We start from the raw sequence: 26123 nt of genomic DNA, 5'->3' as shown, positions 1-26123 counted from the left end.
TATAGCTGTAATGTTTGTAAAGAGCCTGATGTTATAGAGGCATCAGTCAGAGTTGCTTCTTTGAGATTAATTTAATCCACTATGTAGCCAGTCTCAATTGTGAACAGCATGAAGATATCTATTTAGGACTGAATGTACCTGCATTTCATTGAGCTTCGCATACCAATATGCAACATTATATTTGCCTTATTAAGAACAAAATGAGTAACAACTTCATTCTTCACTTTTCCTGGTAAGCCTTGAATATTCCATGCCTAAAATCATTACAGTTAAGGTATATAACACAGTTCAAAGAGATTAAAATGACTATAATTTTATTTGACTATTTTAAAATTATAATATGTAAAGTATCTTTTTAATACATACACTTTGTAAATGATATTAAAAGGGTACATATTTGTGAGTAATATAAGTATTGTTGGTGTACCTGCAAAAGGTAACTGCTATCATTCTCTTTCTCTCTCAAATCAATGATAAGTGTGTCATTTTAAAATCATAATTCTCTCAAAATAATTATTCACACAATGTACACTTAAAGTTTGAAGACCTCATTACCTCCATTTTAGTGGGCTTGGCATGTTGATATGCAACAGTGTATTTAGCTCAGTGAAGAAGGCAGCAGGAACTCATTTTGTTCTAAGCTTTTCCAGAAAAAAAAGTTTTTTAAGATGAAAAACAACAAATATACCTCTAGAACTTTTAAGAACCGCTAATTCAAATTCTGTGTTCTTATGAAACATCTTATGTATGCTTAAAAAATTAAAATTTTGGATAACATTTTTATAAAAACTTCAAAAAATTATGGATTAATGATCTTATAAAATAAGAAATGTCTATCTCCATATTTTTTGTAGATTTTAAAAGTACAAAAATTGAAACCGTAAAATTGTCCACACTAGTTGCAGTTAAACTTAGAATGATAAAAATCTGCTTAATTAACATTATGCAAAAGTAATACAGATTCTGAATATTTTTACTTTTTTGTTTTGTTTTAGAGTGATGCAATAAACCATAATGTAATCTTTAATTGTATACTCTATATTGTGGTAGTTTAAAGATATAAAGGATGAAAGAGGAGAAACTGGAGGCTAAGTTTGGATTGCCAATGAAGTTGCATAAGGGGGGACTGAAATCTAATGCACAGTCGCTTTTAACTTGTCCAGTCATTGAAGGATTCTGAAAGTCTTTCTTTGATTCACAACCTCAATGGTCCTTCATTTCATTTTCTGTAGTGAATTAAATACCATAATATCCCTCTTTAATTTTGGAAAGAAGTGAAAATTGCAGGGCGCTAAATCGGATGGGTGTGGAATAGGTTTAAATTTCAATTTCACTAGAGCCTCAGTGGTTACACATGATCTGTGTGGCTAAGCATTTTCTTGCAGAATTATCAGGTCTGTGGATCATTGAACATGACACACACATATCCAAGATGTTTTAATGATCATTTTGAATCAACTTATTCATCTCCTTTCGGTGTTTCTCATCAGTCACAGAAACTGTTCGATCATTGTCATTCTCAATATTCATTTTATTGTGTCTGATCACAAAATTTTATTGTCCATCTACTCACTGCACTTTGATCAATAATTCATATCATAGACAAGTTTTAGGTCAAAATCAATGTCACTGATGTTCACTTTTTCCACTATTAAAAATTCAATCTTTGCACATGGTTTTAAATTCATATACAAAGCAGGCATATTTGACTTGGTAACAATGGCAGCTGCTGGAAAATTAGAGGGTGTGGGTCAATGAGTTATGGAATATTAGTAAATGGAGATTGTAACTACAAGATGGCAGCATCTGTCGCTTTGTGTGACATTTGTTCTGCCGTTACATTCTAATCTGCATTACATTTCACCTGCCTCTCACATAAATGTGTATAATTTACTACATTTCCTACCATTCAAGCCATCAATATTATAGAAATGCTATATGATATTGTAATAGGAAATCAAAGCCGGTTCTTCTGGCCATTTCTTAAATTTTCTAATCAAGTTGTGTTTATAAATACTGCCAGTGAAAAAACGTTAGATTATAAGGTAATTACGTATTTTAAAAATGTTATGCTATGATATTTTCTCTTATTATTTGTAACTATTTAATTTAATTTAAAGATGGCTGTGATATATTGCTGATCTTACCTAATTTTATATTATTATGAAAATAACATTTGTGTGTAAAATTCTAATAATACTCAGGTATTTCATAATGATAGTGTACGTCTGTTTTAAGTCATAGAAGTAATATGATTGTATATTTAGTAAATATTAGACTTCTTGTCCATGAAGTTTATCATAATAGACATGCGTTAGGTATAATACTGTATAAGCTTGATTGCAGTGCATTTTATTTATTAAAGCGTGCTTATGCAAGAAGCAATGATGAGATGAATTCAGAATATTTAAGTTTCATGACGTGATGTACCATCGTCATGTCAGTTAGTCATACAATTCAATAATTTTGGATGTTAGTTTTTTGTTTTTTCTGAAATTCTTTTTGTGAATGAATGATATACATAGGTACAGCCAATAACTTATTATCTGTGGTAGCGGCCAGTATGAGAATCACTAAACCAAAATGTAGAAATACACAGCTTGCAAGTGGGGTGCGAGGAGAGATTTATTGCATAAAGTGACTGTTTTTATTTCCATTTTGGAATTGACTCAAACAAATACTGTTGTTATTACAACAATAATATTGTTACATAAATATATCATTTCAAAAATCTATAAAAGTATATTAAGTTTTCAGTATATCATATGTGAGTGTAACAATTTGTCTATGTAATAGTAGTCTGTAGTATATGTGTATAAGTTAATGTTTTTTAGTCCTTATATTTTATAATTTATTTATAATACTTCATGGAATGTACTGAAGGTTATGGGTTAGAGGATCTGGAAAATATTTTGTAGTAAGTGTATATGATCGACTAAAAATTTAACTGACCTATATTTTATTTGTCTGCGATGATATATTTTCCGGAGAAATGCCCTAAATTATTGATGAATAGACTTCATTCTCGTTAATAGACTTGTTTTACAGTTTTTTTACTGTTCACTTTATAAAATCATTATATTTTATCTAATTAATTATAAATTATATTGAAAAGGTTTTTATTTTTTTTATCAATAATTTCATTCACCTTTCTGTATTTTTACATTACTATTTAAAAAAAGTTATTTTCTTTATATAATGTTGTTTTTATTATTTTTAAAATCCCTTTTTACTAGATTCATAGAAAATGATTAAAATTATCCAATAAATTTTCACTATGTTTCAATATTATTAATGATAATACTTATATTTCCATAATTATCAGATTACAATTTGAATATTTTGTTGTATATTTAAAACCTAAGATTTTTTTAAAATAAAATTGTTTATATTTCATTAAATTATATTAAAATATTAATGTATTAAAAATATTACGTAATATGTAATTTAAAAAAATAAAATAAATATTATATTAATTAAGATGTCTTATGTCAATTCTTATATCTCACTATGAATGAAAAAATCAATTCAATGGTAAAAAGATAAAAACAAAAGTAATAAACATGGTGAAAATGAATGAAGTTAGGATTTAAAAATTAAAATTTGGGGAAAACAATATCAGTATATTGTTATGCTGTCTGTTATAATTTCTGGTGAAATTACAGTAATTTCTTATATAGGTAATAAAATTATGAAGGATAAAGGAAGTTTTATGAAAAAAATATTGGGCACAAGCTAGGAAAGAATTTATGCATTAGTAAAGAAGTATATTGCACATAGATTTAGGCATAGCAAGAAATGCTTAAACATTTTATTGCTGTAAAAAATGAACTGTACAGATCTAGAAATACGAATAGTGTGAAGGATTTTAAAATGTATTGTCATAGAAAAATATTAGAAGTTAGTTGGGATGATAATTATAAAATACGATTTTGTAATGAATTGTAATGAGAGGTTTATTGCAGAATCTAAAAATAACAACTTTGGTAGGTCTTAGGTGAGGGTTATTTGAAAAATAAGTTCCATTTAAACATTTACTTCATGAATCTGAACATTATTTTGCAAAATTCCATCACATCATTTGAACTGGAACAATTGTGTGGTCTGTAATTTGCTATTTGCTACCTAGTGGATTTCCAAATCTTGTTACACTTTAAGAAATCCCCTCCCCCAGTGATCACCATTTTTATGATGATGATGAGCTGAAAAATGTATAAAAAATGGATGTGATAATTGTGGAAATGCCAAGTTTCTATGGTAAAAGAAATCTACCAATTATTTCTTTGGCAAAAAAAATTGTACAAAAATCTGTACTGAATTTTAATAAGTGTCTCAATAATAGTGAGGACAGTACTGAAAAATAAGTTGAGGTATGTAGAATTTGATAAAAATATACATTTTCAGATTTTATTTATTGTCTCTTTTAACGGCTAAGATAACTTACTTTCTGGACAAATCTCTTTTCAAGGTATCAAGTGAAACATAATTTTGTTGTAGAAGTTAATGGAAAGTAAAAACTAAAAAAGAAAGACTATACAACAGATTAGAATAAGATTATATATAGAATAAGATTAGAATATATAACAGATAATTGACTTGTAAGTATACAAGATCATTTGAAACAGAAAATATGGAGATTGCATTAAACCAGTTGATGACAGAACAATTGCCCAAAAATCTATTTTTATACAACTGTGTTTTGATAAAATATCTATTACTGTCGCTTCATTATAATCTTTTCCATACTTCATTAAAAAATATTAATCCAAATATTTTCTGTTTTTTGTTAAAAACCCTTTTTGTCATAAATTTGGTTGATGGAAGGTTGTTAATTAAAAGGCAATGAATTTATAAAGACAGTGCATTTTTTTTATTTCTCAAATGTTACTAATGAGTTAGAAGAAATTCTAAATAGTACGGATTTGTTATAGCATTAGAAGTTAATTTTAAAAATAAATAAAAATATAACTTTTATTTGAAATTAATAATGAAATATATCAAAAAAGAGTACATTATGGATTTTTACAATATTGGTTCTTAATGTAACAGAAGATGCAGGCAGAATTTTGTTATTAAATCTAAAAAAGATGGATAAGTAATAGACTTCAATATCACACAAAGACCACTTTCATGCTAAAAAAGCAATCTGCTACTATGAAAAATTGATTTAAGAATAAGAAAAAATTCTTGAACATATTTATTTAAAATGTAACATTTTGTGGATACTGCTGCAAGTTGGTCCCAAGAAATCAATTAAAAGATGGGGAAATGTGGAGAGGGAGGAGTAAACTCCATTAAAAAACCTTGGTCCATGTGGCTGTGGATGGTGAACCTTATGAGAGATCCAGCGTTCCAATCCAGTTAGTATGTTTTGTTTGTAATTAAGGATTAACTTCTCAAATTTGTGTTTAATTTTAATAGACGTTATTTCCATCAATTTTCTCAGAATTAAATTCTCTACAAAGTTAACTACAATTTTGTTTTGTTTATAAGATAAGTAAAAAAATTATTTTATTACAAACCTAAAAAAGTATATTTTCCAATAAACTGTTTTCATTTTTACCCCATTTTTCTTAAAACCTAAGTGAGATAGAGGTCTGGGACCAATTTTATTAAATTTTTTAGATCAAAAACCACAAGGAAGCACCAAATTTTCCCCTTGATTTGTACCCCAAGAATTTTAGTACAGTTTAATTTCGCAGAGGGAGCAGAAAGCAGGGCTACATGTTAAACTCGCCAATGAACCATTTTCTGACCTATGTTAATATGAACTTTTTTTCTTATTTTAGGCTATAGAATCATCTCCTGAGAGTTTGGCATGCCAATTTGGAATATATATATGGGCATAATGTTTAGGATCAGACCTTGTAACCTTTCTCAAAAATAACTTTAACAAAAGTCAGATTGAGCATCCACGAGGTGTGCATGGATATATCTGAACCAAATGGAAATTTGTCTGGTAAACTGAATCTAAACAGACTTCACAGTTTCATGTATCATCAAATCACACCTCACTAGATCACATCTAGAGTTGTAATTTTCAACCTAGTCCCACTGCAGGTGATCCCTTAATAATCAATCATGGAAGATCTTTAAGGAATACTTCATCGGCTGAACCAAGCAACACCAGAGATTAACGTAAAAGTGTCAAAGATATCTGTAATAAAGATAAACAAATAATGTTACTGAAATCAGTTTTCCATTTCTATGTTAAGTTGGAATGTGCAAATAAGAAGGCAGATTAGGAGAAATTATAAAAAGAATTATTTAATTTCTTTTATATCATGATTTACACTAAAAAAATTTTCTGTTTTATTAAAAATTATTATTTAAAAAATTTTATGAAAATAATAGTAATTACTAGCTGCTCAATCCGACTTTGCTGGGCTCACAGTCAGGCCCTCCAGTTGGGTTGCCCTGGCGAGCCACATCTTGAAATGGGATTATTAGATATACAAAATTGATTACCTCTTACGTAACAATTTTTTTTTGAATGATGAAAATTGATATAACGAAAGTTAAATTAGAAATTTAACTCTAGAAATTGATACTAATGAATCAGAATTTTCCGCTAGTGATTGGTACATTCTGGTGCCTACTTTTTGATTATAGTTCATTATTTTATGAAGAAAAACAATCGCATAAATAAAAAATATATTATTAGTATATATTTCACATACATATCGATATATAATAACATAACAAGTATGCACCTGACCACCACAACATGTGTACTAACAAATCTGGATTTTCCGCTAGTGATTGGTCCATTCTGGTGCTAAGGGGGATACACACACACACACACACACACACACGCGCGCGCGCGCGCGCGCACACACACACACACACACACACACACACAGAAATGTCCTTGAGTAGTGTAGCATAATAGAAGATAACAGAATTGTTAAAAATTGAAATAATTGCAATTTATATTAACATTATTAAAAGTTACTATGTATACATTAAGCAAATTAATTTTCTCATAACTTCTTTTAATAATAACATTTAATCTTCCATCTAAAGAACTGTATAAATTTTTAATTGTTAAAATTATTTAAAAAATAAATTGGTGTTACTTATTTCTAGAGAGGCCGTTAGTAAGGAATAATAATCCAATATGTAAGTAATGATAAATTATTTCTTAATTATAAAATAAAAACAATGTTAATAAAATTATTTTAAAAAGGCTGCAGATTAAAAAAAATACTTAAAATTATCTATTTACAAAAATTTATTATATAATTAAAAAATATTCAGTTTAAAAGATTTCTTTAGGAATCGTAACAAATTTTTTCCTATTGTCAGCTGTTTGATTTGATGTACACTCCTTCATTACAGTTATAAATAAATTGAATACTGTTATTTATAATCAGACAATAAAAAAAAAACAAAAAAATCTAAATTTAGATAACATTTTTAAGTAATCATATATGTATAATTTGAATTTAGTTTTAAATTTACTTTGATTCATTTCTAAACTAAAATTTCATTTTAATAGCGCTAAAGATCATTTGATGAACAAACCACACATGATATTTTATACATGTGGTTTACTATTACTCATAAATAAAGAGCGTACTGCAGTAGAGGTTTTCTTGTTATAGAAAAAAGAACTTATAACATGAAATCATAAACATAAATAAAACTGGTTTGATGTCAGATAAGATGGAAAATGAATAAGTCAAAATAACATAAAATATATATGCCTCTTAAGAAGATCTGTTATTTGTAACATAACAAACATTATAAAATTAAACATAAATAAAATAAAAATTATAAAAGTTAAAAAATATCTATTTTATCTGCACATAAAATATTACTTTTGAAACAAGTATCATATTTCAATATTAATAACATATAAAATTAATTTTTCATTATTCATGACTCCCTCGGTAAGTAGAAATAGTCTTATGTAATACATTGTTTTGCAACAACAAAGGTATCCAATAATTTATGGCTTTACAATCTGTCCCAGTGATTTTGGGTGATTTTCATGATGGATGTAAAACATGGATGATTGTAAAGCAACTAAGGTGTAAAAGATGGCAGTCAGAGTTGTTTTTTCTAAAATGAAGAATGTTGTTTATTATACATTCACTTCCTGTAGTGATTACAGTAACGGCTTGTAGGCCTGCATATAATCAATATTTCAATGGGCTTGGCATGCTGATATAGAACTGTTTGTTTATCTTATTGATTAACACAATGGTAAAACACTTTCTCCTCATTTTTCTTATTAAACTCGATGTAAAATATTTGTTATTCATTTGCATCTAGAGCTTCAATTTTATCAAATTAAAAAGTATCAAAATAGCAATATTTTCATATCAGATTTTACACAGAGTATGTAAAACACCAGAGAAGCAACTGCATCCATTTGTCAGTAGGATAAGCATGACCGACTTGCTTAACTGCTGGAGGAAAGTATCCTTTTATAATGGCCATTAAGGAACTTGTTTGTACATGTGCAATGCAGTGCATGCTTGGGACAGTCAAGGATGCTACATATGCGCTGTGGCATGTAAAAACCTGTCAGCAATGTGATGGGTAACATCGCTAGCATTATTTGGTTCTTGCTGCCCAAATAATTAATATTCTTATTGTCGCTAAACACAAATGATTTCCTGAAATTAAGGGAAAGAAAATGCAAGACAAAATACTTTCATATTTATAATATTATTTTTATTATTATTAATGTTATTAATACACGGGTCAACAGTGATTTTGTTACAGGTCAATATTTGTGGAATCTTATGTATTTTTGGATGCTAATTCCAAATATGAAGTCAGAATTTTCCTATTGTCCTCAGATATTTTATATTTGTCCTTCCTATTTTCCAGCCTGTATATGTGCTTGAACAATGCAAGTACAATATATTACTTATCTGTTTTAAATAATATATTTTATTATTTTATTTAAAATAATATTATTTTGAAAAATAATTATTTTTATTTTCAGCAGTTAAGGTACTAAATAAACTATAATTTATCTGAGTTGATAAATAGCCATGAAAAATGAGTATTATTATTATTTACACAGTAATTAAAAATATTACAAATGATACTCATATGATTCATATATTTCTTTCTAAATGAAATTTTATCACCCATTAGTCATACGGTATTAGTCACTCATGATGCAGCATTTATGAGTTTTGTTTTGGTGACTCGGTGTTGCAATGCTGTAAATAATAAATAATATGTCATGCTGGCTAAGAATAGTTTCAACCACATCAGTCAAATGCGAGCTCTGTGTGTGTAATGTTTAGTGAGTTCTTTTACTACCAATCTTTGATTTTATTTTTCCCAGTAAAGTCATTGTGTGTACACAATGACTTAATACTATAATAATGTGTGTATGAAGTTTTTAAAGTTTTATAATAAGTGTTTGTGAGTATTGCAGAGAATGTTTTAATAAAAATGCCACACAGTTGCATTAAAATCCAGACAGTTTCTGCTACATTTTTGGTGAGGTAACATTAAAGTGTCAGAGGAGAAATATAACTTCAATGATAAAAAGATCATATGAACTACATTTTAGATCAGAACAGGTCTTGGCACTTCATATTTGCTGCAATACATGTGTAACACTGTTAACTGGTCGGTTGAATAGACCTTGTCACATGACATTTACAATTCCAATGATTTGTAGAGAACCGAATGATCGCTTCTGGGAGTATTCTATTTTTCTATAATGAAAGTATCAGGGATAACAGCTAAGCTAGACATACTGTTAAATACCCTGATATTCTCTGATGTAAGCCCAGTGCCTTACAGCCCACCGTTCCTAATTCCAGTACCATCAAAAACATAGGAATTAAATGAAGATAAGCTGTTGATGTTGAAAGTTGTCAGTGTTTTTATCAGATGTTGAACAAAGGACAGACCCAGACTTTTTAGAAAATACAAATACTGAACTACACTTAATTAGTCAGAAGTAAATAATCTTGTTTTGTGATCTAAATTAGTCCAAAAATTAAATAGATATTCTCACATCATGACTGAAAGGATGGAATATTTTACAATACAATATTAAAATAAATTCTTTCCATGACATGCAGAATGAATTTGAATGTTTTTTCCTCCAGTACTTCTACTTAGTTTACTGTAATAATGTGGAACCTTTACGAGAAGCTTTGGGATGTATGCACAGACCTAATGAATGGTGTATATTTACATCTCCTCAAAGCATAGTTTGAAAGTGATCCTTCTTCATGTTACAAATAATAATTCATTAATACCTTTAGCTCATGTGGCTCACATGGAGTCGTATGAAAATATGAAACTTGTGTTGGAAACGATTCAGTATGAGAAACATTTGTGGAGACCTGAAAGTGATAGCACTGTTACTAGTTTACAACTTGGGTATATTGTTGAGTGGGATAACAGAGATAGGAATAATAATTATGCTAAAAAAGAAACCACAAGTGAAATATTGACTGTAGGAGAAAATAACATTGTGAGTCCAGCACTAGTGAAACCATAAAAAGTTTATCTTCTGTCACTACACATCAAGAAGTTTAATGAAAATTTTTTTTAAAGCAATGAATTGTAATGGGACGGGATTTCATTTCTGAAAAACAAGTTCCCTTTAAGATAAACAACATTTGTTGGACTGTAAATAAGAGAATTAATGAATGACATTAAATTTGAAGACAGTTTGAATGACTGTGAGGTTGCTGCATGAACATTTTTTAAAAAGGTTGTAAACAACTTACTTGGAAATCATAAGGTCCATAAAGAAAAAAAAAATGAAGCAATCGGATGTAATGTGTCACTAAAGATCCATTTCTTAGATTCTCATCAGGATTTTACTTAACCATTCTTGGAGCTGTGAGTGACTAACATGGAAAATGCTTTCACCAGGAAATATTTATCAAGGAAACATGGTATTTTAGGGAAAATGGAACCCAGGAATGCAAACTGCCTACTGCTGGAATCTCAAGACTGATATACGCACAGCAAACTACACCAGAAAATCCAAAAGAAGCAGGTTTTAGGCGTGTAGAAATTGTGTGTATAATATTTTTACACTACTGTCACAGTGTTTTCTTTCTTACAAAAAAGAATGATAATTACAAAAAACTATGCTTGATAAAAAGAAGCCACTTACATACTTGAAATCAACATCAAAAATACCGTAAGATTCAGCTATTAACATTCTTGTAACAAAAAAAAAAAAAAAATTCTGTTGTCCAGTGATATTTATTGTACTAATAATTTTATATTATAATTATAGTACAAAATTTTGTATTCTTTAATTTTAATAGTTTTTTTTTGAATTGTTGTGTTTGGGTACCACCTTGAGAAGTTTTATGTACAAGCACTGGTATGTGTATCATTAGTTTGTGAACCGTTTGTCTAGACCAAAGCCGGGAAAGTTATGCAACCCTCAGCTAGCTTTTTTTATTTTGTAGATGAACTTCCCCTGGTTGTCCCATTTTAAGTTTTTCAAATAACTTAATAATGAAATATCAATCTATTATTATAATTTAATATATTATTATACTTTTTAATCAAATTTCTGTAAACATATTTCTTAAAAAAAGAATAAATTTGTCATTATTTTCATTCTATATTTCATTAGTTTTAAATATATATATTTAAATTTTAAAATCAGTTTCTTGAGAGGTTTGTATGTCAACAGATAATAATATCATATAAATAGAAAACCTGATTGGTTCAATTTCTCTTTCCATTATTGTTTCTATTGTAGAAGACTAGCTGGTAGGTAAGTCCTTGACACCAGTAAACTATTTTCTTTTTTGCTATTTTTCCTGTTATGATAATTTAAATTTGTTTTTAGATCACTGATCTTAGTGAAGTATAAATAACAATATTTTTTTTGTTATTTTACAGCATATATACATATATATATGCTGTAAAATATAAATATATATACATATAGTTTTAAAATTCTAATCTTTTTGATATTAAAAAATTTCTAGGGTGTTTTTAATTGAAGAAGAACAAAGGAATTCAGTAAAACAGAATGTACAAATTTATGGTGAATACTACAATGGTAGTGGTATCTCATGGTTATTGGATGTATTTACATCATGGGAAACACTTTTTGCAATTGCTTTTCTTATTTTAATAAGAAATAATTTGACAATTTATTACATTAAATTCATTTTCGGCTATATTGTGATCAATCTTTGTGCTCTTACAGTTATACCACTATGTTTATTTCGACCAAAAAATCCTTCAAATTTCTGGTAAGATAGTAATAATGATAGATTAAATTAAGTAAATTAATAAAAAGGTTACAACGTTTATACTTAACGAACTGACAATTTTTTATGGTTGTTAAATTTACAAAATATTATTATTAATGTCAGGTTTTTTTTTATTTATTTTTTTAATTAACTTTAACTTCTTCTTCTTTAGTGAAACTATCCATTGACAGATATCAAGAAACAGCATTCTTCATATGATCTCTCCAGAGATTTTTCTTTTAAATTATATTATCCTTATCTCCCTTTAAATCATCCAACTCCTCTCATTCTTCCTCTTCCCTGCACATCTGCAATCTTTCCTTCAATTATTACTTTTTGAATACAGTAATATCTTGGACTAAGTGGCCTATTCAGTTTAACCTTAACTATTCTTTACGTAAATAGCTTTGTTGTATGTGAAATTATTTTAATTATTAGGATGTAAAATTGTTTTAATGAAGAAAAAATCATATGGAAAAATTCACATACTTGAACGTAACAATAAATTCAATTATCAGGTAGTCATTAAATATATGAAAAAACTTATAGGGGAAATCACTTATATTAGTTTTTATATTTTATTATACAGTTAAAATTTTTTTTAATAAATTAAAAATATGCTTTTTATGTAGATTAAGAGAATAATATATTAAAAAGTGCTGTTAACAATAGTGTGAAACTTCTCAACATTTATAGTAGGGAGATTGAAATCATAACTCTTCATTTAGCAACGATTAAAAAAATAATGGTTACTTATTTATGACTACTTGTTTTTAATTAAATATAATATATTTATAGAACGTTTTATAATGGTTTTTGGAAATAGTAAAATATTTTAATACTGACAGAAATAGAATATTTTGCTGAGGTATACTGGTAAAAGTATTATGAAGGTACAACAAATAAATTTTAAAGAAAAAATGAAACCGAATTAAAGAAATATTGAATATTTTAAGTCTAGAGAGAATTATTTTACTGAATTTTGTGTGAAAATTCAGAATGACATCAGGTTATATCTAATTGTTTAAAACACTCCAGTACTAACACCGACCAAAACAAAAAAAAAAAAAAAAAAAAAAAGCTGAGAGGTTTGATGTATTCTGAAAACGGAGCCTTTGCAATAAAAGGTTTAATCCCAACCAAAATACCCAAAATACAAAAAGCATTGGAGTCCACTTTAAAGGATTCTTCTCCTTCGTTTTCGATGGTAACAAAGTCGGCTGCTGAATTTAAACGTGACCGTACATCCATTCACGATAACGAATGCTCGGGACGCCCACAAAGGCGGTACGATCAATAAAATTGTCACAAGAATCCACAATACCGTATTAAATGAACGCCGGCTGAAGGCATGCGAGATTTCTGACCGCAAACATCTCGATAGACCGTATCCACTACATTTTACAAGATGTTTTAGATGTGAAAAAGCTTTTCGCTCTCTGGGTATCGCGTTCGTTAACAGTCGACCGAAAACGCATTTGACTGAACACTTCTCGAGGGCGTTTAGACTTATTTAGACGAAAACCCGCTGATTATCTTCGAACTTTAAAAACAGTTAGATGAAACATAGATTCACCATTACTCGCTAGAGACCAAACAATCGGTGGAAACAGGTGAAAGTGCGCCAAAAAATGCGAAAACAGTACCATCTACAGGAAAAGCCATGGCTACGGTGTTTTGGGATCCCCGCAGTCACGTCTTGGGTTGTTGAAAAACTTCACGACCTACCCCTACTCCTAAAATGCTTCCACACGAGCTGCATTCGCCGGATTTGGCTCTCAGCGTATAATTCTTCTTCCCAAATCTGAAGAAGGTAAGACAACCGCTTATTTTGGAGTTGGACAACCGCATTGTATTGAGAGTATTAAAAAATTGGAAAGGCGTTGACTAAATACACGTATGTTGAATTGACTAGTTTACAAATAAGAAAAAAATCTGAAAAGTTTTGTTTTTCTTTTTTGTCGGCCGAAAACTTTACCACATAGGTCTGAAAAAACCTATCGTTTAAAATATGTAGAAGAAAACTTACCACAGAGTACCACGGAAGAACTCGCTCAATAAAATTTTATAAATGCAATCATAGAAATCGGTATATTTGGTAAAGATAATGCTTAAAATTACTTTAAAAAATATAAAAACGAGTATTTCAGTGCGTGGACACTCGACGAAAGCGACGCTTCTTACGCAATATTATACGAATTAATTATTAATGATGCTCGTTAATTAATTAATTAATATTAAATATAAATTAATTAATTAATATTAAATATAAATTTATTAATTATTAATGATTATCGTATTCGCTATATGGATTCCATTAAACGTAGTAAACAATAAGCTTGCGTTTTTTCTCGTATACTTCATTATTAAATAAAAATTATGAACCATACAGATTATTCACGGACGGTCAACCATACCTAGGTTAATATGCGCTTTTATTTGCAATAAGTCGGTTGGAAATAGTTGTAGTCAAGATTTAGATAAAATTAATTTAACAAGGAATAGAAAGAGTTACTCTGCTCCTCTTCAACATTACATAATACATCGAATTTATCGGGTATTAGAATAAAAATAACAAATATGAGCGTGATCAAAAACCGTTCACAAAAGAGTAACAGTATCATTCTTTGAACATGATTGTTGAATGAACTGTGTTATCAGCCAGCGGGTGAAGTTTTCTCAGCTGACTCTCCATTTCGAAGTCTGCATTAAGAAGCTTGGCTTCAAAAATACAAATTGATCGAATAAGAAACAAACATTTTCCAAAGTCGATTAAAACGCGTCAAATTATAATATTTTGAAGTATATGAACAAAGCCTTTTAGTAATTTTTTTCTTATTTATTCCCTAACTGGTATGATAAAGAGTGGATGTAATTTTCACTCTGATAATGACTTACTAAAAAAAAAAAAATATGTGTATAATAATTTACTTATCTCTGCATCAACTAAAAGAATTTTTTATTTAATATTAAAGAAAAAAAAATTTAATTATATTGTAAAACTTTACTTTTCCATTCATTGAATTAAACAAATTTTGCTGCTACTAATGCAATTTGATTGTAGAATAAAATATTAATATTATTATTGTTTTAATAATAAGGAACCGGTTTTGTTATCGTATTTAAGTATATTTCTAAATGTAAGTTATCAATTTTAAATAATTTTAAGTTAAATTCATCTTATTACCGAATTTCAGTCATATATATCCATATGTAGTTTCTTTAACCAAGTTTTATGGTGTTAAATGGGAACTGAGAGGTTCGGAAATCCTAGCCGTGGATCGAGCAGCTGTCCTTATGATAAATCACCAGTCGGTAGCTGATTTGAATGGTAAGCGGATTTATGTATTGTTATTGATATTTAAATAATTTACTTTTAAATAAATGAATTTTTTATAGTTTTTTATTACTTTGTAATTTTTATATTAAACTTTTGAAAAAAGAGTGAAGGAAACATTTATATTTCAGTATTTACTTTCCCCACCGCCCCGATTAAACATCATCTTGTAATAAAAACAGCGGAAAAACACCTTTTGTGGACAGAATTCGTATTTATATCTGAACATAAAACGAGAAGGCCAATGTGACTGGATGGCTTGCTTGTGTATATCATTGTAACTTCAAAATGGCTACACTAAATTTCATTATAGCGCTGCTAGTATGAAATTGCTTGAACTATCTGTCGATTTGTTATTTGATATCTGGTCGATAATAACACAGGACAACAAAATTAAATTTTTTGTTTGTTAGATGAGAGTGAATGGCTGATTCTAATAGTATTTTTTATACTGATTTCATATAAGTTAATAGTTTTTTTCTATCGAGCTCAGTTTTTTGTAATTGAAATTTCTTTTGAAACAAAAAAAAATGAATGGTGAATGTAATATGACAATACATTACATGCAGGTTGTACTCATCTAAAATCTATCTCTTTTGAATTTTTTGCTGTAATTTGCTGAAGGTAGATCCATCATTAGATTCCAATAGTAATCGGCAAACATTTTTCAGTTCCATTTTCCCTGGCATCGTATTTCCATTGTAGATATCTCCTGATGAAAGCGTTCCCCATGTTCATCACTGAGTGATGCAATTTAAATTGTTATTTGTTGTTATTTTGGTATTTAAATTGTTAGGGAAAAAATCCTAATTTGAATATAACAAATGGATTTTGAATAATATGTTACACCCAATTTCTTTGTAGTTTTGAAGGAGTTCACTCACAAGTTCTTTGTAGTTACTGGCCTTGTGGTTTCCAAGGAAGGTTTTTACCACATTTTGAAATGATTTCCATGCAGCAACCTCCAAGTCATTCAAACATTCTTCAAACGTCAGATCACTCATTAGTTTTCTTATTTGTGGTCTAACAGATATACCTTCCTTTATTTTAGCATAGCTTATATTAGGGAATTTGTTTTTTAGAAACTGAAACCTTGCACCATTATGATCCATTTCTTTAACAAACTTTTTGAATAAATCTAGCTTAATGTGTAGTGGTGGAAGATAAATTCTGATTTTTCTAATCCTCGATTAACAACATTCTTCTCTCCTACAGTCACTACTTGTCTTTTTGGCTACTGATCTTTTATATAATGGTTCTTCCTATCTCTGCTGTCCCATTCTTACAAAAAGCAACAGAACGTAGTGTATCCAAGTTGCAGTCCAAGTAAAAGCGACATTACTTCAAGATCTCCACAAATATGTCCCGTACTGAATCCTGCTCAGTACAAGTTTCATATTTTCGTAAGACTCCTTCATATGAACAGCGAATGCTAATGGTATTTATCTCCAATGTGAAGTAGAACAGCTTTCAAATTAAGCTTTGACGAGTCAATTTGTCGAAATATTTACTCAACAAGTTGCCATTTGTCAGGATGGTGCAAATGTCCCGTAGCTTCCAGTAAATGGTCCACATCATTACAGTATACTAAGTTTTCATACTGAGAGAAGAAATGTTCAAATTCTGACTGTCTGTCACGGAAAGCACTTAGTTTAGTGTTTGGTTGTAAAAAATGCCATCCTTTCAGTCTTGATGCCAGTGCACAAAGACTGCACAAGAAAATGCATCAAGCATTTCTGCTTGATTCTTTGACAAATTTAGATCACGAACCAGATCATTTAATTCTGACCGGTTAAGTAAATTGGTTCAGTATATCTATTTTCTCAAAATGTTGAATCTCTTTCTTCATCGCCTGACATATCAGCACAAGATTTGACATTTTCATCTTCATCTAAGTTCTATATATCTTTTTTTTTTTTTTTTTCTGTTTAGCCTCCGGTAACTACCGTTTAGATAATACTTCAGAGGATGATATGTATGAGTGTAGATGAAGTGTAGTCTTGTACATTCTCAGTTCGACCATTCCTGAGATGTGTGGTTAATTAAAACCCAACCACCAAAGAACACCGGTATCCACAATCTAGCATTCAAATCCGTGTAAAAATAGCTGGCTTTACTAGGACTTGAACGCTGGAACTCTCGACTTCCAAATCAGCTGATTTGGGAAGACGCGTTCACCACTAGACCAACCCGGTGGGTTAAGTTCTATATATCTGGTGGGACTGGTAGTGGAAACTCTTGGCTATGTGGCACTGGCCGCATGGCAAAGGGAATATTTGTGAATGTATTTACGTTCACAAATTGCTATGCTTATGGAGTTCATGCACGATACTACCTGAAAATAAGAATGGTAGTTACAAAAAAAAATCAAGTCTGATGGAAGAATTCTGATTTCATATTTGAAATCAGCATGAAAAATATTATAACAAAATCATTGTTGATCAGGATAATAATTATTGTATCATCTTGATCTGTGCGCCAACTCTGGGAGTCTTCCATCCCTACAGTTACAACACAACGTGCCGAACCCGGATGACATCGTAATAAGAACACGCTCAACGTGGAGGGGCTCGGCCGCTCCACGCGATCGATCATTCAAGTCAGGCTCCTGTCTCCGGTCGTTTACTGGCGAACCAAAACGTTTTTGAAACAACCACTACGAGGTTTAGACTCTCGAATTGGAACGATCATCGTTGACTTCAACTCTATGAGCCCACACAAAAAAAGGTATTTAATGCTATCTACTGATTTGATCACGGTATTTGCTAACCATTCTGGCAGTCGATTTACTAAACACATTACACTAAGAAACAAGATGTAAAAAGGGATGAGTATTATTAAACTGTAAATTTGTTCGTTTTTATATACATTTTGAATACCGGTTCTAAATCATGCGACATTATAACAACGGCTGTTTGCTTTTATACGTGTAAAAAAGAAAAATGTACATAATGTTGGGTAAAGTTAACTAAAAAACACAGCTCGTATTTGCCAAAAGAAATTGGACTTTAATTGAGAAAGAAAACAACTGAACTTATGTTAAATTATAACCTTAAAAACTAAAAATAAATTGACATAATTTAATGATACTTAAAATATCGGCTGAATCAACATATGAATAATGATGTTAAATGCAAAAATACATGAATATACATTTTTTAAATACACAATTTAACAAAACCTGAAAACAAGAGAACATAAAAACACCTTATTTTCAAATTAGATACTTAAAACATAACATCAATAGAAAGTGGAACTGGAAAACAGTAGCACTACTAACAAATACTGTAATATGAAAATTAGCAGTGAACAGATGTAATTAGCTTAGAAAAAATAAATTACAATAAATCTTAATTAGCACTGGCCTTTTCTGAATTAAGAACATCAACAAACTTAACGTTAAATAATTAATACATGTAATTCTAGTTTAGTGTAGAAAAAAGGCCACAATGATATTCTAGTACAAAAAGAGTTAATAACAATAATCAAATTGTGATAAGTAAACATAAAAATAAAGAGTTAATTACAATATAATCGCATTGAAATTAATTGAGCACGTAAAATAGGTTGCAGCTGAACAATGACAACCTTGTGTAAGTAACCTGTCGTGACTGTACTTAAGTGAAATTGAAACTTGAAAGGCATAGGTATGATGAACTGAATGTTCCACAAATTTTAATGATAACATAACGGTTTAACGTAATAAGTAATGAAAAACTGAACTTGCCTGTAGCACACAAATATTTGTAAGAGAGGAACTCATGAATGAAGGTAAAACGAATACATTCAGTAAATTCCTGGGCGTAGTCCGCCGTGGTGTATCAGGAATACAGTGGTGAGAATGTGGCTCGAGGTTGAGCAAGACTGGGCGTCTAAAATATGTGGCAACGAGTTTGAAGAAATTCTGCTTCGCTGAAATTGTAATAAGAAGCTGGAGAAAATTCGACGTCAACAGAATTGACAGCTTGTAATGATTGAAGCACTTTCCACAGAGAAGTAATGTAGAATTTGAAGAATAACTTAACGAAGAAACGAGGCTGGACGAACATAGAAAACTGTGAAATCACGAAAACTGACGAGTAGAATTAGAAAATATTTTAACAGAGAAATACCGCAACGTTTATAAGTGCGAAGACGACGAAAGTATTAACATAAGTGAAAGAAAGAAAAAACATCAAAGCCTGGCCCTCCAAGAGGGTCAGGATCCGCACAACGTGAAATTCCGAACTAGAAAGAATAAAAGCTGGCGTGGTGAGAAGTAGGGGAAGCGAATAAAGCAATGGACAGAAGAGTGTGTGTGTGTGTGTGTTGACAACAAGAGTAGTGTCTTAGGGTTAGTATGAGAACGATTAGAGAAACGGTGGAATTCGGGAACGAAGACATAACAAAAATAATTTAAGCGAGCAGTCCACTAAAGAATTACGTAAGACTGATAAAAATAATTTCTGAATACGCAAGTTGAAGAAATGACATCAGGGCAGACAAAGAGAAATAGACTTCTAGGAACTATGACAACATTGAAATTGGTTGAGAATAAAAAAAAAGCCTAATATATACATTAAGACTAAACAGCAATGAAAATAATGCGTGATAGAAATAAGCTAACACCAATACGATGATGCAATAGTCAGACAAGCTGGAGCCTGAGAGAAATTGATATCGAAAATAAAGCCAAATAACCTATTTAAAAATACACGTAGATAAGCCTTACAAAAAAGCAAAATAAATTACCAAGCCTGTAAATTACAAGACTCGACCATAACCTTGAATTCATTGGAATAAAACGACTTTACGCCATCGGCGTAAACACATAAATTATTTTATACTAAAACATTAATATTATATTAATATTTATATTTATATTAAATTATATTTTATATTTATCCAGCTTATATTTATATATAGATTATATATTTATTAATATAAATAAAAATATATAAATATTTATTTTTATTTAGATTTATATTTTTTCAATTTTGGGCTCATATTTCAAAAAACAAAATTAAATGCTGAAATTGTGTTTTTCAGTACGTCTTCCATGTAAAAATGAAACAGAAATATTTTGTGTTTTTCCAGTTCTGGGGTCGATATATCCAACGATCAAAAAAGGGGTTTTAGTCATACGGAGATTAGTGATGTTCAGTTTTCCTTTATCTTTATTAATCTATTTATCCAGTGCAATATTTATTGACAGAACCAACGGGAAATCTGCTAATGAAAAATTGTTAAGAAGTATTGGTTTCATTAAAAAAATTAAGGTATGTTATGCCTGACGTTTTTTTTATTCTTAATATTTTTAAACTGATTATTTTGCTATATGAGAACTTATTATTTATTGCTGAACAATATTCTATTGTTGGCGGTTGTTTAACATTTTTTTCTTCGTACATGATTATTATTATGAATTTCCTTAACTGGCAATGAAAGATATAGATAAAATTAGCAAAAAATACTAACTACATAAGGTTTCTGAAGTAATCTTCTGGAAGTATATTTCATATTTTCGGATAATCATAAAGTGAATTGGAATTAACTATTGTTCTATAAGAATACAAAAATAATTAAATAATCCAGTTAATTTTTAAAAAGCGGAACAAAATGATACATTTTTGTTTTAAATAACGCATTTATGCAAGTAAAAAAATTTACAAAGAATAATTAAATATATGTTCAGACACTTAATACAATAAAATTAGGAATATATTTTTCAATATATATTTTATTACTACGATGCGTAGATATAAATAGAGAAGTTTATTGATTTACAGTAAAAATAAATTTGATGAAGTTTAATATAAGTCGCTAAATAGAGTCGTTTTGATCGAATTAATGTACATGAATTCCAAATTATAAAAAATTAATGCTGTTATTGATCCAAAATAAGGTGAAAGGATACACTTTTACTCGTGTTATTTAAACTTCATTCCGAAGTCGACGTTCGAAAAATTTGTGAAAGAGAAAAATATCGATTCTATGAACGAGTTTACTGTGCTTCAACTTCTTTCTAATGATATCCATTTTTTTTTTGCTAAAGGTTTTCATCGTTTCTTTTATTTTATATCCATTTTTCAGCTTCATAAAACGATATAATTTGAGATATAGTTCGGTAGATGTTTATAGATCATCTCGTTCTAATCCGAATGGAAACGGTTCTAACTAATTAGTAACAATAAATGCTTGTAGTCGGTAAACAATAATCGGTCAGTATAATCGAAGTAAACATTGTTAACAGCCATTCGTCTTCCATTGGTATTTGTAATGCTGCACCGATGTACAATCTGAATAAAGTCATTGGTAATCGATAACCTCGGTATAAATATTTATTAACTGTTATTTAATTTTCTATTAGTAATTTATCGCATAACTTCATTGTGTTCTTATGAGTGTTTAATTCTTACCATAAAGTTCATTTGTGATTTTTCATTTTTAAATTATTTTCTTTTTTTTTATTTAGGCAAAGCTGATAATATTTCCTGAAGGAAAAAGAAACTTAAACGGTGACACTTTACTTCCATTTAAAAAAGGAGGATTTAGACTCGCTATTTCTGGACAAATTCCAATAATACCTTTAGTTATATCGCCGTATTATTTCATCGACCCAAAAAAGAAATTATTTACACATGGTACGTAATTGTTATTTAATATATATATATATATATTATTTATTTATTATATCTTAATGGATTACTCGACTGTGACTCGATGAAATGTTTAATACTTTTTATAAGTTAACATATTTTTTAGGATTAATGTTTTTTCGAATTTGCCATTTCTAGAACGGGTGAACAAATTTTATTTTTCCTTTGAGTCTTTAATCTTCTGCCATATCTCAGTCATAATTTTCCTTAATCTTTCTGTTTTTTTTGTATTCTATTATTGTTGTTGTTGTTTTGTCTTCCGTTTTGAGCCACTTAAAAGTTTCCTTCCTTTGACATTTATCATGACAACCCTTTATTTTATATTTATCAACCCATCTGGTTTTCAACATGCTCCTACCGCATCACGATTCAACCACCTCTGTTACCTTGTTTTCAATATTGTCCTTTTCCATTTTTCACTACCACAAACTGTTTCACTACGTACACAAATTTCAAGAATTATTTTCTTACGCCTTCATCTGTATATGATACTACCAGACTGCTTTAGTATGAAAGCACCAAAAGGCGAATTTTCAAACAGCGTGTGATATCGGGATTTTACAAGTACTTATAATATCCGCAGGAAACTTCTCACTGAGATTTGATTTACACGAAGGGAAATTATAGACAACCTATTTTTAGAATCGAATCAGCAGTTTGTCTTACTTAAAAAGATAAATGTAAAGGCGCCTCTATGTCGGAGATTATGCTATAATGTTACTACTTTATTTATGTAATTTAAGAAAAAATAAAAATAATTAATTTATTTATCGGATAAATTAAAATGGTTATGTAATTTTATGTTATTGTTTAACTATATTTCAGGTAATGTTATAATGAAAGTGCTGGAACCAATCAGTACAGAAGGATTAACTATTGATGATATCGATGAATTAGTAGAGAATACTCAAAAATTAATGTGTGCAGAGTATAAGCGTTTAAAAGATGAAGTACTTGCAAAAGATTCTATTTAAAATTATGTTTAAGTAATTAAATAATTTTTGAAAGAGTTCTTATTTAATACATATTCCATAAAATTATACTGAATTATGAAATTTAAAATAAGAATATACAACTTTTTCTTTTAAGGTCCGATCGGCCAGGAAATTAAAACCACAATGAAAATAAATAATTTTTTATTTGCAACAAGTACTTACATAGTTACGCTATTTCTCTACATAGTCGCCACTCCGATTTAGACATTTGTCGTAGCGTGACATACCCTTTCCAATACCCTCGTCATAGAACGGAGCCGCCTGTGTTTTCAGCCATGTTTCTACGCTGGTCTGCAGCTCGATGTCTGTGCCAAAATGTTGCCCTCCTAGCTAGTTTCATGTGAGCAAAGAGCTGAAAATCGGATGGAGCCAAGTCCGGGCTGTTTGGTGGGTGATCAAACACTTCCCAACGAAAACGCTGCAGGAGCTTCTTTGTTACAGGCTGCAGTGTGCGGCCGAGCATTTTCATGGAGAAAGGCAATGCCTGATGGCAACATTCCTCTCCGCTTATTCTGAATTGCTCTTCGTAGACCTGAAGAGTAACCCACCGGGTTGGTCTAGTGGTTAACGCGTCTTCCCAAATCAGCTGATTTGGAAGTCGAGAGTTACAGCGTTCAAGTCCTAGTAAAGCCAGATATTTTTACATGGATTTGAATACTAGATCGTGGATACCGGTGTTCTTTGGTGGTTGGGTTTCAATTAACCACACATCTCAGGAATGGTCGAACTGAGACTGTACAAGACTACATTTCATTTGCACTCATACATATCATCCGCATTCATCCTCTGAAGAATTATCTAAACGGTAGTTACCGTAGGCTAAACAGGAAAAAGAAAGACCTGAAGAGTCACGCAGTATGAGGCTGCAGGGATGGTCGTGCCATGTTCAATGAATTCCACCAAGAGAACTCCATTCCGGTCCCAGAACACAGTAGCCATACACTTTCTGTTGGAGAAGGTTCGCTTGAACTTCTTTGGTTTACTGGGAGAATGAGAATGCATCCACTGTTTGGATTGCTCTTTTGTTTCTTCGGTTTCAAAATGGACCCGTGTCTCATCCCCTGTGACAATTTTGTTCAAAAAATTTTCTCCTTCATTGTGGTAGCGCTGGAGAAACGTTAGGGAGGCGTCCAATCTCATTGTTTTGTGATGGTCGGACAGCATCTTGGGAACCCATCTCGCACAAAGTTTGCAGTACTGAAGTCTCTCACTCACGATGGTGTAGAGAGCTGACCTTGAAATTTCAGGAACGAATCACTCAATACAGAAATTGTGAACCGACGATTTTCTCGAAATGCCTCATCCACTCGCTCAACGAGATCATCGGTTGACACTCGTTTCCTTCCCTGACCGCCTGCGTCAGGGAAAGTTCACGTCCTGCTTTAAAGTTCCTGCACCATTGTCGCACTTTGCTGTCACTCATTGAAGTTTCAACGTACACATTACTTATTCGTCGATGAATTTCAGCCGCATTACATCCCTCAGCCTGAAGAAATCGAATTACCGTACGCATTTCACACTTGGCGGGAGATGTGCTATTGTTGTAGACATGTTTACGTGCTAGCTGCGTGTTCAGAACTAAACGAAGTGACGCGGCGTGATTGAAGGCCATACTAGAGACGCTGCCCAACACATATGAGCAAAGATTCATACGATTTTTGCGCGGGTTTTTATTTCGCGACCGATTGGACCTTGAAAAAAAAATAACCCTCGTATAATTTAGTTGTCATTTTACAAATTATCTTGATAGTTTTATTAATTACATTTTTGTTAATAATAATTCATTAGACAGACATTTTGTATTATTTATTAACAATGATAAATTTTTTATTCTTAGTGATCAGATGATGTTCTTTATTCATTTTATTCTGCCTTTTAATCCTTAAATGTGAAAATAACCAACACATCCTCAATTACCTTTTTACATTTTCTAATATTCACATTCTTTTACGTTGCGTGTTGTTTTACAGTACAAAGAGTGATCGAATTAACTTCAGAACTATGTTTCATTGTATTGTACTGATTTTAATTTATTTGTTCTTATGTACGAACTACTATTTCTTAGTCTCGAAGCTACTATTTTTTAAATCATTAACAATCAGTCATTTAATTATAAGTAAATAATTTGACATGAAGGGGAATAGCAACAAGAGTTCAATTTCTTTAAATATAGTACTTAGTAGACCTACCTTAATAACGATTGGAAAAAACAATTTCAAGTTAAAAACTGAAAACTAAACTCTTTTCTGTTTACAAAATGATTAAATTAAAAATAATACTGTACATAAACAAATTACCAACTTTTCAAACCTATCAATTGAGCATACCTCTGTTATTAAATTATCTAATTAAAATAGTTATACATTTTTTGTATATCCATTTTTATTATCGGTTTGTTTTCATTTCTGGCCAGCTACGGAGCTCGAAAATATAACTATTTCTTTTTTATTTCATTCTTTTTAATTTTTACCAGTGTTCATTCATACGTTTGGATAAGGGCTTTTTTCTTTTTTTAATAATTTATTCCCGTTAGATATGTTTTGGGAATTTACTTCCTGAAAACCTATAATTTTCTTTCTAAACTTCTTTCTATCAAATATTAAGTCTTTTTTAATAACTATTTCTTCTAAATCTTTTCTAATTCGCCCTCTCCAACTTTTAGGTGGGTCAGTTTTTGGACAAAAGTTTTGTAGTTTTGGGTATCATCTTATTTTATAATTTCCATCTTTTTTAATGACTGGATCCAATATTTTCATTAGAATTGTTCTTTATTTTTTTTCTAAATTTTGTCTTGCACCTTACATCCTATTAAATGTAATGTTTCTGAGCTGCAAAGAACTGCTTTTACTACTGCATTTAGTATTGTAACAAGAACGGTATAGCGGACCTGAGTAACGGATTCCTACCAATTATTATGAAAGAAATAATTAAT

At 30.1% G+C, this 26123-nt stretch overlaps 1 protein-coding gene across 1 annotated transcript; it reads left to right on the top strand.

Annotated features, from left to right (window-relative positions):
• Positions 1–7092: 7092 nt before the first annotated feature.
• Positions 7093–24972, top strand: LOC142327400 (1-acyl-sn-glycerol-3-phosphate acyltransferase beta-like). The gene is made up of 6 exons (XM_075370432.1): positions 7093–7122; positions 11952–12221; positions 15419–15552; positions 20635–20816; positions 22013–22181; positions 23022–24972. Coding segments are annotated over exons 1-6 (906 nt in total). The 5' UTR covers positions 7093–7120; the 3' UTR covers positions 23171–24972.
• The last annotated feature ends 1151 nt before the right edge of the window (positions 24973–26123 follow it).

Source organism: Lycorma delicatula, chromosome 7, assembly GCF_047948215.1.
Source record: "Lycorma delicatula isolate Av1 chromosome 7, ASM4794821v1, whole genome shotgun sequence".
NCBI lineage: Eukaryota > Metazoa > Arthropoda > Insecta > Hemiptera > Fulgoridae > Lycorma > Lycorma delicatula.
The sequence above is the reverse complement of the archived record's forward strand: the minus strand, read 5'-3'. Positions and strand labels throughout refer to the sequence as shown.